At 48.8% G+C, this 15,865-nt stretch overlaps 1 protein-coding gene across 37 annotated transcripts in view; it reads right to left on the reverse strand.

Moving 5' to 3' along the window:
- The window catches only part of MADD (MAP kinase activating death domain), a 101,199-nt gene that overhangs the window by 27,246 nt on the left and 58,088 nt on the right, over positions 1-15,865 (reverse strand). For 16 of the 37 annotated variants that reach the window (XM_083164410.1, XM_083164428.1, XM_083164432.1 and 13 more), the window contains 5 exons: positions 13,773-13,832; positions 13,160-13,265; positions 11,736-11,922; positions 10,322-10,472; positions 9,888-10,100 (listed from right to left, as the gene is read on the reverse strand). In XM_083164410.1, the coding sequence (XP_083020536.1) occupies positions 9,888-10,100; positions 10,322-10,472; positions 11,736-11,922; positions 13,160-13,265; positions 13,773-13,832 (717 nt within the window). Of the gene's footprint in view, positions 1-1,753; positions 1,808-9,887; positions 10,101-10,321; positions 10,473-11,735; positions 11,923-13,159; positions 13,266-13,772; positions 13,833-15,865 lie in introns of all 37 variants that reach the window. The other 21 variants (XM_083164415.1, XM_083164400.1, XM_083164399.1 and 18 more) reach the window with 5 other exon arrangements.

Raw genomic sequence — 15,865 nt, forward strand, 5'->3', positions numbered from 1 at the left:
GCATCAGACAGCCTCTGCCAACTAAATCCCTTGTAGCTATATGTGGACGGTCATTACTGGCTTGCAGTCTGCTTTATAACCGGCTCTGCAGGTAACCCTTGGTGGAAACTACACACAGTATTACAGTGATATTAGCAGAACGGGCCCTGCTGTAACAAGATGCCGAATACCTATCAATTCTCTTCTTGGTGACACGGAGCATTACGTAGGAGAAGTAGAAGATACATTCACTTGTAAGTAAACTATCTCCATATATTACATTGCCGCAGAACCAACACTGATATGCCCCCTTGCCTATTTAATTGAAGAGTCAATTTCACACCAAAGCTATCTTCTATGTGCACTAAGTAATTCGCAGTATCACAATAATAAATTGGCAGCCATTTTTCTCGTCTGCAGACCAATAAAGTTGGTATAATCAGTCATCTATATAACAAGGGGAGGAGCTATGGTATGCGATAAACTGATACTTATGAAAGTTTTACTTGTGACATCACTAAGCATGCAGGGAATTGACAGAATACACTCTTATCAATGCTGATTAAGAATACAAAATGGCCACCGTACTGCTTTGTAGGTTATGGGTACGGCAGACAACTCAAGGAACGGCGGTATCCCAGGATTTTGGTCCACAAATGCTGGGATTTGAATCTTGGGATTACGGCATGGGTCCGCAAATTTGTTTTAAGCAGAGATGCGTTGAGCACTTGGTTTAAGTGCAGCATCATCCAGGACCGGCTGTGTGACATCGAAGGTCACATTGCACAAACCCACACCAGGCTACCCCTCCAAGAGCCGCACCCACCCGCTTAAACAGAGGTCTGCCTGCCAAGTGAGAGTCGTGGCCTTGTGGCGAGGTGGCAGTGAGTAACACTCTCCGAGTGGCACCCGCCACATAAGGCCCAAGTGGTACAGTCACTGCTCTGTGAGTGTCTGGGGAGTCACTAGTCACAGCCGGTGTAGCTGCACACGTCCGTTCCTGTGCCCCACTCTACCCTGAGTGCAGGAACTGCGCTGTGCAGACTGCTGGACTATCAGTGACTGAAGCTGCATGTGTGCGCTGGCGGGCACAATAATATTTTCATTGATTAACTCGCTCCGGGGTGTCCCGGGAATCCCCGGATTGTGTTTCAATCCCGTAATTTAGTTATAAGTACATTTTAAAGTCCAATGAACAAAATGGCTGCCACCAACCTACAAATTGTGATGAAAAGAGTTTACATAAATGTTGTCTTAAAGGGCATTAGTCACCCCTGAACTCTGAACCCTGAACTTGTGAGCCCCTATAAAGACAGATGAGCAGTGGCGGCTCCAGGGGAGGGGCTGCATCGCCGTTCAAAAATTCAAATAGGGGAGCCACACCCACTGCCAGATAGTCAGTTTGGAATGGCAATGTGTGGCTGTGGGTGTGGCTCCACTATTTGAATTTCTGAACTGTGCTGCGCTCCCTCCCTCTCTGCATTATCCTTTAAGTCGAAAAGGAGGTTTAATAAAGTAATCAAAATATCTTTACAATTGATAAAGAAATCTCATTTTTGATCCAGGTTAATCCCTTATGGTATAAACAGGGAAAGGTGCTGGAATTCTAAAATGTCGGCAACTAAAACACAAAATGTTTTATTTGGATGTTCTAGATCTACTGTCCAGCACAAGTCAATTGCTGATTGGCTGGAACAGACCTAAGGCTTGTCTCTCTGGGGCCTCTCTGCTGGCAGATATGGGAAAGGTTTGGGGGGTTTCTCTGGATTCTTACTCAGTTTTTCCATAGCTTTTTGCTCTTTCACTTCCCGATGGTTGTTCCACAATTCTACCCAAGATGCATTGCAAGCGGGAGAGAAAGACAGAAAGAGAGTCAGGTGTGAATCAGATAGGCCTTAAATGGACACAGAGACCTCCTGCCCCCCACCCACCAAAATCACATATGTGAGCACAATTGTGATGGCGGGAGGGTGTTAGAGAGAAAGGGCACAATTAATAGCTGCGTAATTATATTTATGTATGTGTACACAATATACATAAATATCCATTTATAGATGTATATATACGGACAGGCATATATATACATAGTACATAGACAAAGCCATGTTCCTGCGCTGTTAAACTACAAGTCCCAGCAAGCAATCTCAGATCTAAGCTGCGCCTTATTCCTACAGGATCATGTAGATCACATGATATAACGAATGAATGCACGGTAAAACATCTCCCTGACAACATACAACAGCCCTGGTAGAAAACCAAGGGTACAAAGAGCCTGCACAGAAAACCACATTCTGCAAATGTCACAGAGAAGTTTGTACAGAGCTTAATACACTGATCCCAGTCAGATACATCCATGCACACATACTGCCAGGCACCACCCAGAAACATCTGCAGTGATACTGAGGAAGTCTGTAACACATGCACTGTTAGGGGTCCCTGAGGGGATACACGCGGATGACTGGCAGCAGTCAGAATACCGGCATCTGGGTGGAGGGATCCCTACAGGGGTAAGAACGTATAGTTACCCACCTTTTGCCCAAATCACCCCACCCTCACAGTCTAACTGTAACTTAACACCCCACCACCTCCAACACCAGCCCCCCCCCCCCCCCCCCACCTCCCCTTCTAAGTGTACTGGGATTTTGTGCCTACAGTTAAATCCTTTTCTACGATTCCACAGGTGACACTGGAGTTCACTTTGGGGAATAGAAGGGGGACTACCAGGAGCATGGGGACCTTAAGAAATTAAAGGTGTGGCTGACTCCTCCCCTTCTACTTCCACTTCCCAGGCAGTCTGAGTAATTGTGCCCGGAAGGAGCTGGAAGAAAACATACTTCCGAAGAGGAGGTTTAACATCACTCATCCTAACATACAAAAAAGGAATAGTAAGAAAAGAAATTGCAAACAGAACAACCATACACATAAACGACGAGGGAGTTCCAACAGACAACCGGAATCAATCCTGGTAGGAGACTTTAATTAAGAGGAATGTAACCTAAATGTACAGAAGAGCAGCGCCAGGAGGGCGTCCAGTGTCACCCGTGGAATCGGAGAAAAGGATTTAACAGGAAGTACATTTTCATTTTCTCCTTTATCCACTAAGTGACACTGGAGCTCACAGTGCAGACGTCCCAGAGCTCCCATCACAGGTGGGACGGCGCAAAGATTCTCCCAACACCGAATGTCCAAACTGGGAAGCCTGAGCGGCGAAGGTGTCAAACCGGTAGAACTTGATAAAGGTTCTCTGACTGGACCAAGTAGCGGCCTTACATAGTTGTAGAGCAGACACCCCTTGGCCAACTACCCAAGAGGGACGAACCGATCACGTTAAATGTGCTGTAATAGAGGAAGGTGTTACTTGTGAAGCCACCACGTACGCCTGACGAATGGTGAGGCCGAGCCATCTAGCTAAAGTTTGTTTAGACGCCAACCAAGCTGGTTTTGCCGAGTCAAACAAAACAGAGTGTCCTATTTCTGTATGGAAGCTATCCTGGAGATGTAGATTCTAAGGGGACACACTACATTCAGAGTTTGCAGAATCGTCCAGGAAGGCAGGCACAACAATCGGTTGATTGATGTGAAATGAGGACACAACCCCTTAGGAAGAAACAATGACTGTGTTCGCAATTCCATACTATCGTCATGGAAAATGAAGAACGGTGGACATCAGAACAGTGCACTTAAGTCCGATACCAACATGGCTGAAGACAGCACCAAGAGCAGGGCCGTCTTCCAGGTAAGGTACTTGAGGTCTACTGATTCCAAAGGTTCAAACAACAGAGATTGTAAGAATGACAGCACTAAAATGTAAGTCCCACCGTGCCGTGGGAGGTCGGAAGGAGGGTTGAATTTTCAAAACTCCCTGAAAGAAGGTCTGCACCTGAGTTAATAATACCACTTTGCGCAAAAAGAAAATAGAAAGGGGCGGAAACCTGTACCTTTAATGAGCCTAGGCGCAGACCTGCCGAGAGTCTAGCCTGAAGAAAAAAGAGCAGGCGAGCCAGCTTGAACCCCTGGGTGAGACCTGGCGACCTTCGCACCATGAAATGTATGCTCTCCAGATACGATAAAGTGAACAGAGGTTTCCACTTTTCTGGACCTTTCAGTAGCCCTAAGCCCGGATGGACAAAGTGACCCTGAAAAGCAGGTCCTTTCCCAATTGCAGAGGCCATGGTTCGTCCACGAGCAGAGACATTAGAATGGTGTACCAGGACCTGCGCAGCCAGTCAAGTGGTATTTGAAGAAACGGGACCATTTCCCTGCGAATGGGTTGAAGGATCTGTGGTAACATCGGAAATGGAGGGAAGAGATAAACTGGGAGCACCACAGGATCAGGAGTGCGTCCACCCCCAATGCTGCCGGATCCGGAGACCGCGCGCAGTACAGGGGTAACTGATGGTTGTCGGGACCCCATCAAGTCTATCTGGGGGCATCCCCAACGAAATATCAGACTTTGGAAGACGTGCGGATGGAGTGTCCACTCTACCTGATGTACGTCGTGTTGACTGAGGTAGTCAGCTTCCCAGTTGTCTACACCGGGAATGAAGACCGCCGAGATTACCGCGAGGTGGTCCTGAGCCGAGAGTAGAATCCGACTGACCTCCTTCATGGCGGCGCGGCCCACCTTGTTAATGTATGCCATGGCTGTGGTGTTGTCGGACTGTACTCTGAGAGATCGCTTCCAACACCGCGTTGGAGATTGCCCATAGTTCAAGAATGTTTACCGGGAGAAGCACACGGTGTCCGTGGTGAGGGAGGTCCAATCCCAAATTCCTCATCTCTTCTCCTTGCAGGAGGTTGAATTAGTTGAGCCACCAGGCTAGGGAGAGACGAGCCCACGGTGTAAGAGTGATGGAGAGTGAGATGAGAGCCCGACCACTGGTGAAGCAGACAGAGCTGGAAAGGCCTGGAGCCAAAACGACCACACTGGATATCTTCTGGGCTGCCCAGGCCTCCATTGCCTTATTTACCCAACATCCCACCTGTGCAGTATGCTGTAATACCCCTACAGCTGTGTAGATGGTCTTTAAGGTAGCCTCCAACTTCCTATTGGTAGAGTCCTTAAGGGAAGAGATACCCGGAATGGGTAATACTGTCTTCTTGGGAAGAGACTAACAGATCCAGACAGTGGAGTCTCACATGCTTCTCTGCTATCTGCAGGAAAGGGGTACGAAGTACAGAATCTACTTGATACCTGAAAACGTTCATCAGGATGCAGACGAGCATCCTTTAACCACTTGAGTGGTATGCACGGAAATTTCTTGGGCTCAGCTGCGCTGCCGCAGCGGGCTGTCCCGGAAAAATTCCGGGCATACCACTAAAATGAAGGTGTGCGCCAGTGGTGTCCAGGTGTGCACCACTGGCGCATCACCTGTCCGGGCAGCCCCCCAGTGGCCACTCTGTACACCGGTGGCAATTGTACGCCGGTGGCAAAAGTGGCAATTGTATGCCGGAGCTCCCCCTGCCCCCGCCGCAATTAGTTGTAGTGATTGACAGGCGGCAGGCTCGGGGATGTTCGGGGCGGCTCTAGGGGAGTCAGGTGAGTTCAGGCACCAGAGTCCTCCCGAGCCGCCGCAAAACGTCCCCGAGCCTGCCGCCTGTCTGATGACTGACAGGCGGCTGGGGCAGCGGCAGCACGGGAGCTCCGGCGTACTAACGCCGGAGCAAAGGTGAGGGGGTGAGCGGGGGGAGGTGGGGGGCGGCTTCTGATGAACTGTGGTGGGTTTTGCTGGGGCAGGACAAACCTGCCCTGGTAGGTTTGTCCTGCCCCAGAAAAACCCACCACTCAAGGGGTTAAATGGCGGTCCAATTCCTCTGACACAGGCGAAAGCAGCTGCTTGCCTGCGTCTTTTACTAAACATTTGTGGATGAGCCAGCAATAAGGCCTTTATGGTAGATTCCACCATGGCGATAAGGTCCTCTAACCCCTAAGAAACCGGTTCTGGAGGCAGTTTCTTCTAAAGGCGGCAAGTCATCATCCGACCCATCTGTATCCTCTATGTTAGGAAACAGCCTGTTTGAGCTAGGTAAAACTGGAGGGGCTATAGGTTCAGGGTCCCCTGGTGCTGTGGCCCTGGTAAGGGAGTCCACAGCCGATGTCAGATCCGCCTGCTGGGACCAGGCTGACTCCTTATCCTTCTGTGAGGCTGACAATTCGGAAGATAAATGGGAAATAACCTGTGTTGGTTGTGAGGCCCATGCAGGGATGTCCTGCTGGGGAGGTAACACTGGGTGTTGTGTACAATTATCACCTTGTGAGGTACCTCCTGCCATAGTACAACCGCACAATGCACACTATGCACACAATAGAGGAGCAATAGAGTAAAGAAAAAGGGACTGGATAGGAGAGTTAGAAAAAGGAGGCTGCCACAAGTCAGTACTGCGCTATGGTATACAACACAGGAGCGCTATGACTTACATTTGGTTACACAGCCTATCTCTCCTGAAACTGCTTCTCTTAGTCCCCACTGTAACTCACAGACGCTGGGGATTGAAGCCAGCGGCAAAAAGAGATCCCTCTGAGGCCAGCAGAAACACCTCCCCCCCCCCCCCCCCCCGGACACTGCCGGCCCGCGGAAGGGACGCGGGAACGTCCCCAAAAACCTGGGACGTTCCCGTGGTAATTGGGACAGTTGGGAGGTATGTAACAGGGAGCCGGGATATACTTGCAAATGCCGTGCTGGCCGATGGCGTTATGGCAGGAGGGCTGTACCTCACCCGTAATGAAGCAGCATCCAGTCACTGAGAGATGTGGTCTCAGGAGCCGGGGACCGTGGCGCAAACCACAAGTAGTGGCACTGGGGTCCCCCAGGCAGCTCCCACGGTGCAGACAGGCAGTGGCATAAGCTGCCCATCTGTCCTCAGGTAAAAGTAGCACAAAATAAAACAGAATTGAAAATAACATTTCTATCAGTCCTGGAGAGAGCAATAGAAGGGGAGGAGTCAGCCACACTTATTTCATTTCTTAAAGCGCCCATGCTTTTGGTAGTCGCCCTCCTAGTCCCCCACGGTGAACTCCAGTGCCACCTAGTGGATGAAGGAGAAAGTAGTGAATGAAGAATGTGATGTGTGCAAACTTCACAAAATGGGCTCAGCACAGGACTGAGAAATCTCAGCAGTGAAGGGGTTAAGTACGCATTCTGCCTGATTCAGCCCAGGGCCATTAACAAAATGTCCGTCACATATACACAACTAATTACACTGCACTCTAAGCTGGCCATACACTACTACTGACGTTTCCAGCCATCTAATTGGTTAATTGGAATGAAAATCAGATGTTTTACCTGCACTGGCACAGACTCGCATGCATGCTCTCACCTGCACTGGCACAGACTCGCACGCATGCTCTCACCTGCACTGGCACAGACTCGCACGCATGCTCTCACCTGCACTGGCACAGACTCGCATGCATGCTCTCACCTGCACTGGCACAGACTCGCATGCATGCTCTCACCTGCACTGGCACAGACTCGCACGCATGCTCTCACCTGCACTGGCACAGACTCGCACGCATGCTCTCACCTGCACTGGCACAGACTCGCATGCATGCTCTCACCTGCACTGGCACAGACTCGCATGCATGCTCTCACCTGCACTGGCACAGACTCGCATGCATGCTCTCACCTGCACTGGCACAGACTCGCATGCATGCTCTCACCTGCACTGACACAGACTCGTATGCATGCTCACACCCGCACTGGCACAGACTCGCACGCATGCTCACACCCGCACTGGCACAGACTCACACGCATGCTCACACCCGCACTGGCACAGACTCGCATGCATGCTCTCACCTGCACTGGCACAGACTCGCATGCATGCTCTCACCTGCACTGGCACAGACTCGCATGCATGCTCTCTCCTGCACTGGCACAGACTCGCATGTATGCTCTCTGATGCACTGGCACAGACTCGCATGCATGCTCTCACCCACATTGCACAGACTCGCAAGCATGCTCTCACCCGCACTGGCACAGGCACAGACTCGCATGCATGCTCTCTCCTGCACTGGCACAGACTCGCATGTATGCTCTCACCTGCACTGGCACAGACTCGCATGCATGCATGCATGCTCACACCTGCACTGGTACAGACTCGCATGCATGCTAATACCTGCACTGGCACAGACTCGCATGCATGCTAACACCTGCACTGGCACAGACTCGCATGCATGCTAATACCTGCACTGGCACAGACTCGCATGCATGCTAACACCTGCACTGGCACAGACTCACATGCATGCTCTCACCTGCACTGGCACAGACTCGCATGCATGCATGCTCACACCTGCACTGGTACAGACTTGCATGCATGCTAATACCTGCACTGGCACAGACTTGCATGCATGCTCTCTCCCGCACTGGCACAGACTCGCATGCATGCTCTCACCCGCACTGGCACAGATTCACATGCATGCTCTCTCCTACACTGGCACAGACTCGCATGCATGCTCTCTCCTGCACTGGCACACACACACACACACACAGGGCACCTGTTCGGGCACAGATACATAATCAGTGCACCAGCACAGTCTCCAACACAGCACCTACACTGGCATAACCTTGCATTGGCACAGAATCACATACTAGGCACATGCACAGAATTACATAATAGCTCTGAACTTGAAAAAAAAAAAAAAAAAAAGACTGACATAGATGCTTGGCACCTGCCCTGGCACAGACTCCCTTACATGGCACCACACAAAATAGTCTCTATACTGTACATGCAAGTGAGAACTACCTATACTGAGACAGACATAGGACCAGATGCACTAAGCTTCCAAAGTGATAAAATGGAGAGTGATAAACAGCCAGCCAATCAGCTCCTACCTGACATTTTTCAAACACAGCCTGTGACATGGCAGGTAGGAGCTGATTGGCTGGCTGTTTATCACTCTCCATTTTATCAGTTTTGAAGTTTAGTGCATCTGGCCCATAAGCTGTAATTGTCCCCACTAAGCTGTAGGAGACACATCCCCAGCTCCCCTAGCCAGGGGCATTTACTCCTACAGATTGTATGTGCAGGGTACCTGCTTCCTCCTGTGTGTGGAGCTGGGTGTCTGACATCAGCCACAGAGGAAAACCACAGTAGCCTCCCTGTGTCTCCCACATAAGATCACTGGCCTATGAAAGTGATGGCTAACCTTGACACGCCAGCTGTTGCTGAACTACACATCCCAGCATGCCATGCTACAGTTTTACTATTTGCCCATGCTATAGCTGATGCAGGGCATGCTGGGATGTGTAGTTCAACAACAGCTGGAGTGTCGAGGTTAGCCATCACTGGCCTATGAGCACCTGGTGACAGATGCAAGGAGCCGCACCCGGCACTCCCCGATACGGAGCACAGTGATTGGCCACACATAGTTACTGGGGAGGACAGTGATTGGCCACACATAGTTACTGGGGAGGACAGTGATTGGCCACACATAGTTACTGGGGAGGACAGTGATTGGCCACACATAGTTACTGGGGAGGACAGTGATTGGCCACACATAGTTACTGGGGAGGACAGTGATTGGCCACACATAGATACTGGGGAGGACAGTGATTGGCCACACATAGATACTGGGGAGGACAGTGATTGGCCACACATAGTTACTGGGGAGGACAGTAGATTGAGATTTAATACACCACTGCGCACTACGCTAGCAATACGCAGCACCTTTGGACGTCATGAGCTGTGGCCATTTTGTCGACCACTACTAGGGAACCTCCAGGAAATGTAATTAGAAAAGGCTTACAGGATGGAGAGAAGGGGGAATCCCTAAGGGCAATGTGACCATGGGTGGAATCTGGGAGCGGATAATGTGGCGTGGCAGGGGGCGGAGCGGTGATGCTGGAGGTGGGTAATGCAGTGAGACGCTTATCGCTTTGCCTCATGTACTTTATCTTCTGCTCTATACACACCAATGGAAGCCACAAAATTCTCTTCCTTGAGACTCCGTGTGTCAAACTCCCGTGTCACCCGGCCCCCGGGACCTGATGGGCGGGGAGGAAGCAGCTGCTGGGCAGGCAGCTGAGGGGCAGGTCGAGACTCTCCTCGCGGGACGGTGACAGAATGCCTAGACACGGGGGTCACAGTGCCATCGGCGGAAGGACTGTGTTTCCTTTTCTCAGGCTCTTAAAGAGAGGATTGAATAGAACATACAGCAGAAAGTGGGGAAGAGAGGTGGGCAGGAATATAAAGGAGAGAGATAAAGATTGAGGAGAGAAGCGGTAAGGAAAAAAAAAAGGTAAAGATATGTTAATAGTTAATAAAGATATAGCAATAGTCTATAATGATCAGAACCCATCATAAGACACGTGTCCTCTGATCTGGCAACATAGGCAGCATCCTTTACCTTTGTTGTAGTAGTGAGTATAAGCAATTTCTAGCAGGCTGAAGACACTGGCCATGCCGCCCAGTCCAGCATTGGCGTAAGATTGTTCCAAACTGGACACCGTACACTTCAGTATATCCAGCATCCCTTTGTACACTTTTTTGTTGATCTCCTATGCAAGAAGAGAGAGACATGATTGGCTGGGTGACATCAAGTTTTATCAACAATTTTATGCCCTTTATTCTAACATTTGGACTAAGACCGTACCAATAATAAAGGCCCCCATCCACTAGTGGGAGGTATCGTATGTGGTCCTTTTGTATACGATGTATCGCATGCCATCCCAGCAAGGGCTATGGGCAGCGGCAAGTATTCATGGCAGACTGTCTGATCTGCGATTACAATGCGCACAGGAACACGCATCACAGTTGAGGGAAAAGAACCTGAGATATGACACTTTTCATGCAATGCGTCGCAACAATGCGTTGGAATTGTATAAAAAGCGCACTAGTGGATGGCGGCCTTAAGACAAAAAAGGGGGTATTCAATGTGCCGCCACCATTTCCGACGGGGGAAATAGCGGCGTCTCCCTATTCAGTGCTTTCTTTAGCGACAGCATTGAAGCGGGATAACGGCCGAACGAGCCCGACTTTAGAAGTTGTCGGGCCCGTTCTGCCGATAACGGCCGTGGATAGTTGCGATCCTGGCCGCAGATAGCCAATTCACGGCCGTTTTCACGGCCACGCACCCTTTCCGCTGATCGGCAGGCGGGACATTGAATCCCGTCTGTCACTCAGCTGTCGGGCTGACTGCAAACAGGCCAGGATCATGGCTGTTGGCAGGGATCGACAGCCGTGATCCTAGATTGAATGCCTAAGGCAGTCCTGCATTTAAATGCACCTTTCAGCATACTTTTTCTTAGCAGATTGTGAATTGGTGGAGATAGAGTTTTGTACAAAATGTCAATGTTTTATCCCTGGACATAAAACCTTCTACCACCTATTATTTTCCCATAATCTCAATGGTCCTTCTTTTACAAAGCTGTAAACAGGTACTTGGTATAATTAATTAGTGAATATTGTTGCCTGTAACTTATATAGTATCAAGCTTCCTAAATGCTAGATATGGAGTGGAAGGATATACAAAGTGAAATGTGATGCGTAAGGATACACACACATGAGGTAATAGAGACGGCCTGGAGTGGAAGGATACATAATTTGAGATGCGGCGGTGGACTGGAGGGATACATAATGTGAGACACAGGTGGAGTGGAAGGATATAGAAAGTGGAGGTGAAGTGGAAGGATATACAAAGTGATACGTGAGTGGAAAGAGAGCAAGGGGGAAAGAAAGAGTGCAAACTGGCTCCCTGTTTCAGGAATCCCCACAATGAGCGTACAAAGTGGACAATCCCTTTAATATGGCTCTGAACTCACCACTTCATGAACGACATCATTCCGTGCGTCCTCTTCTGTCTGGACCGTCCGGTTCAGTTTGCTGAGCACAAAGACGCGGAGCTGTTCACTCTCCAGCAGCCGGCGCACTTTCTTCATATTCAACCACCCTACTCCTTGTCCTTCTAGGACGCTCAGGGCCACTTCCTTCAGGAACTGCTGGTTCTCACTGCAAAGAAAAGAGTCGGTGAAGAGTCCCTCACTGGTGTCACACCACGAACAAATTATGGTGGGTGGTGAAAATGGAAAAGGGACTTTATTCAAGGATTACGGTTCCTATGCAAGTGCCCATTATTTGGCAAATCCTCTCTCTCTTGTACTTAGTACCCGATTAGTAAATATGGAAGGGAGAAGAAGTACGCCAGTGGAGAATCAGCTGCTCTGTATCATTTTATATTATGCAAATGATAGATGTTTCTTCAGTGCTGACTGGTTGCCATGGGTTACTTCTCTTCCCTTATCACTACTTCATACATCTGCCCCCAACAAGTAACTTATATAGCAGTACGGATGGTATAATGGTTAGCATCACTGCCTCACAGAAGTGAGGTCATGGGTTCTATTCCCCCCATGGCCCTAACTGTGCGGAGTTTGTATATTCTCCCCGCACTTGCGTGGGTTTCCTCAAGGTACTCCGGTTTCCTCCCACAATCCAAAAGGGATACGGTCGTATTGTTGACCCGACGTAGGTCAACAGTCATTAGGCCGACAGGGTGCTAGGTCGACAAGGATGAAGGTCGACATGGGACAAGGTCGTAAAATGCATTAGTTTGACTTGGGTTAGGTCGACAGGTCGACATGGGTTTTTTCACTGTTTTTTGACAGGCGGTATTTCATGCCCTACCATCCACTAGGGCGTGGTGGGAGAATAAAATAGTGTGCCCGAAGCATGCGAGCGCAGCGAGGGGCTGTGGTTGACTTCCAACTGTGTTTACGACGACTGTGTCGACTTTCGGGTTAAAAAAAACAGTTAAAAAACCCATGTCCACCTCGCGACCTGTCAATCTAACCCATGTCGACCTAACGCATTTGTTGACCTAAACCCATGTCGACCTTGTCCCATGTCGACTTAGAACCCTGTTGACCTTGCTGCCTGTCGACCCACCGGTGTCGACCTAAGTCTGGTCGACAATACGACTGGTAGGTTATTTGGCTTATAACAAAATTAACCCTAGAATGTCTGTGTGTGTGTACATGTGGTAGGGAATATAGATTGTAAGCTCCACTGGGGCAGGGACTGATGTGAGTGTTCAAATATTCTCTGTACAGCGCTACGGAATATGTGTGCGCTATATAAGAAACTGTTAATAAATAATAATTGGAGAGATAATTCAGGGATGAATAAAAGGAGGTGTTTCTTGCCAATGGGAAACCCCCCACAGGCGTGTCGTAAAAATCGGACTTACCCAGAATTGTTTGCTCTTCCCTGCGGGGAAGGAAATTCCCTCTTTACGGTCGGGCTGTGCTTTATCACAGAGGATTTCTGGTCTACAAGCGCACGCCTGTTGCTGGCTGTGAGGGAACAGGTGGAGGAAACATTATGCAGAGTTCAGCCAAACACAGGTACGGGATGATGGAAGTTAGAAAGAGAATGACTGAGATAAGTACAAAGAACGGAAAACAAACAAAAAGGTTGACTAAAGGGCGAATTTAAGATTTTCCCAGCAAATGCACCCAGATACGCTCTCCGACATTCAGGGGAGATGATCGGAATTATATTGGTCCATATCAAATTCACCACTCAGTTTAAAAAAAAAAAGTCAAGTTTTTATTTTTTACCGGAAGAGGAGCAAAAGTAACAGATGGTGTTTCCAGCAACCCATGACCTGTAGAAAACATGGAGGCCAGAGGATGGATCACATGACGCTAGGGGCGTGACCGTAGCGGCAAGAACTAGAACACAACCGGTGAGCGGGCACAAGGCAATACGTGACAGATGGTGACCGATGACAATATGGTAGTATGGCAGAGAGGATGCTGGGATTATGAACATGCAGACCTCGTACTACAGGCACCCACCTTCTGCAGGGGCAGGCCCGGAGTCTGCAATAATCTCCATTATAGTATTAAGCCCAAATACTGGGACAAAAAATGCAAGGTTAGTGACAACCAATCAATCAATTCAGTCAAAGAGCTAGAACTTTAAATTGCTAATCACCTACGGCAATGGTTCCGAAACGCTGTCCTCAATACAACAGTAGCAACAGACCTCAAGACACCTCAATGCGGTGTCTTGTGGTCTGCGTTTGGGAACGAATGACCTATGGGGAAGTCATACACTATGACACGTAACGGTCAACCCCACAGAGAAACTTGTAGACTCTATTAAGCTTACATGATATAACAGTACGATCCATCATTAACGATGGGCACCCACATCCCACATTACTACCTACTCTCTCCTACCTAGTCAGATAAAGGATAAGTTCTAGATCACACGCTCCTCATCTTCTCTCCTGGACAGGTTGATACTTTCACCATATGTGGACACTTACTGTTCAGAATTTTAAACCCGGTCCCACGAGGGTAAGAAGGGGAGGGCTGGGGGTGGAAGAAGTCTGCCCAAGAACCCAAATAATGGAATGTTTAATGAGATGGCTGATTCCAACCTAGCAACTGAAACACTTGGCGTGCCTCGGGGTGAATGAGCTGAACGTACGGTATACACAGGTTGAGTCTCCTGTATTGGAAATGCTTGGTACCAGGAAGTACAGTATTTAAGATTTCGATGTAGTTTGGAATATTTGCCATAATGAGATTTCCCATACATAGCCTGACATTAACGTTCCACAATATTTTTAGTACTTTTGTTCACAAAACCAGTGGTTCTCAACCTCGGCCCTGCACGTTTTCCAGGTCACCCGGCAGGTGCACAGGTGCACTCATTATTCACTGACACATTTTAAAAAATCACAGGTGGAGCTGATTATTTCACCTGTGATTCTGTGTGGAGACCTGCAAAAGTCGGGGGTACTTGAGGACCGAAGTTGAGAACCACTGATCTAGTGCACAGGTTCTCAAACTCTGTCCTCCGGACCCCGCATAGAGCATGTTTTGCAGGTCTCCTCACAGAATCACAAGTGAAATAATTATCTCCACCTGTGGGTCTTTTAACATGTGTCAGACAGTAATGAATGCACCTGTGCACCTGCCGGGTGACCTGGAAAATGTGAACTGTGTGGGGTCCCGAGGACCAAGTTTGAGAACCACTGCCCTAGAGCATCAGAAAGTAAAAAGTGTCACATCAGCCTACACAAAAAGTGATGGATTTTGGATCTTGGATTTTTGGATACAAGAGATTCAACCTGTACAAACCAAGTAGACCCCCACTAGTCATGAGACCCGACAGCAGGACTATACAGAACTGCTGCGCTACCAAAATGCTGGCTGTATATACTACACTGGTTCCAGCACACTGTACCAATATGGCACCGTGATACACTATTTATCAGCGTCATTTGCCACTGCAGAGGGCAAAGCCAGGGGGAAGTTCATTAAACTCAAGTATAAAGTGGAGAAACCGCCAAAGCAAACAATCAACTTTTAACTGTCATTTATGATCACAGTATTTGAAATGACAGCTGCTGATTGGTTGTTTTTGGAAACAACCCCACCTCTCCATGACGCGATACACATTCCCCCAAGTGCCCTCCTCTTTATCTTGGAAGGATAATCTATACCTACACTTCCCTATCCAAAACGTTATGCGTGTAAACTATAAAGCCCGCTCTCACGTGGAAGTTTGGCTCTAGCGACATTCGTACAGTATGACCTTTTTATTTAAACTAAAAACGGGAAAGCGGTCGTTTGTGATACCGATTACATAATGTCAAAAGAGTATAAGCAGCACTCTGCAAGAGACACTGTGATGGTGGGTAGCACAGCAAGCCAAATACACCTACAGGCAATAGAAAACCTCTGGGGTATCACACACTTTGCCAGCACACAGCGTGATGCACCCACAATGTTTAGCACATCCTGGATCACGCGCTACACGCAGTTCATACTAACCTTCTCCCAACTCCCCATCCACTTCCTGCTGACCTTTCATCCCAAGTGGGAGGAGCATGCAGCAATAAGTAAAAATAAATAAAAATAAACGAAAAAAAAAA

This window comes from Crinia signifera, chromosome 11 (assembly GCF_055691185.1).
Source record: "Crinia signifera chromosome 11, ASM5569118v1, whole genome shotgun sequence".
Classification (NCBI taxonomy): Eukaryota; Metazoa; Chordata; class Amphibia; order Anura; family Myobatrachidae; genus Crinia; species Crinia signifera.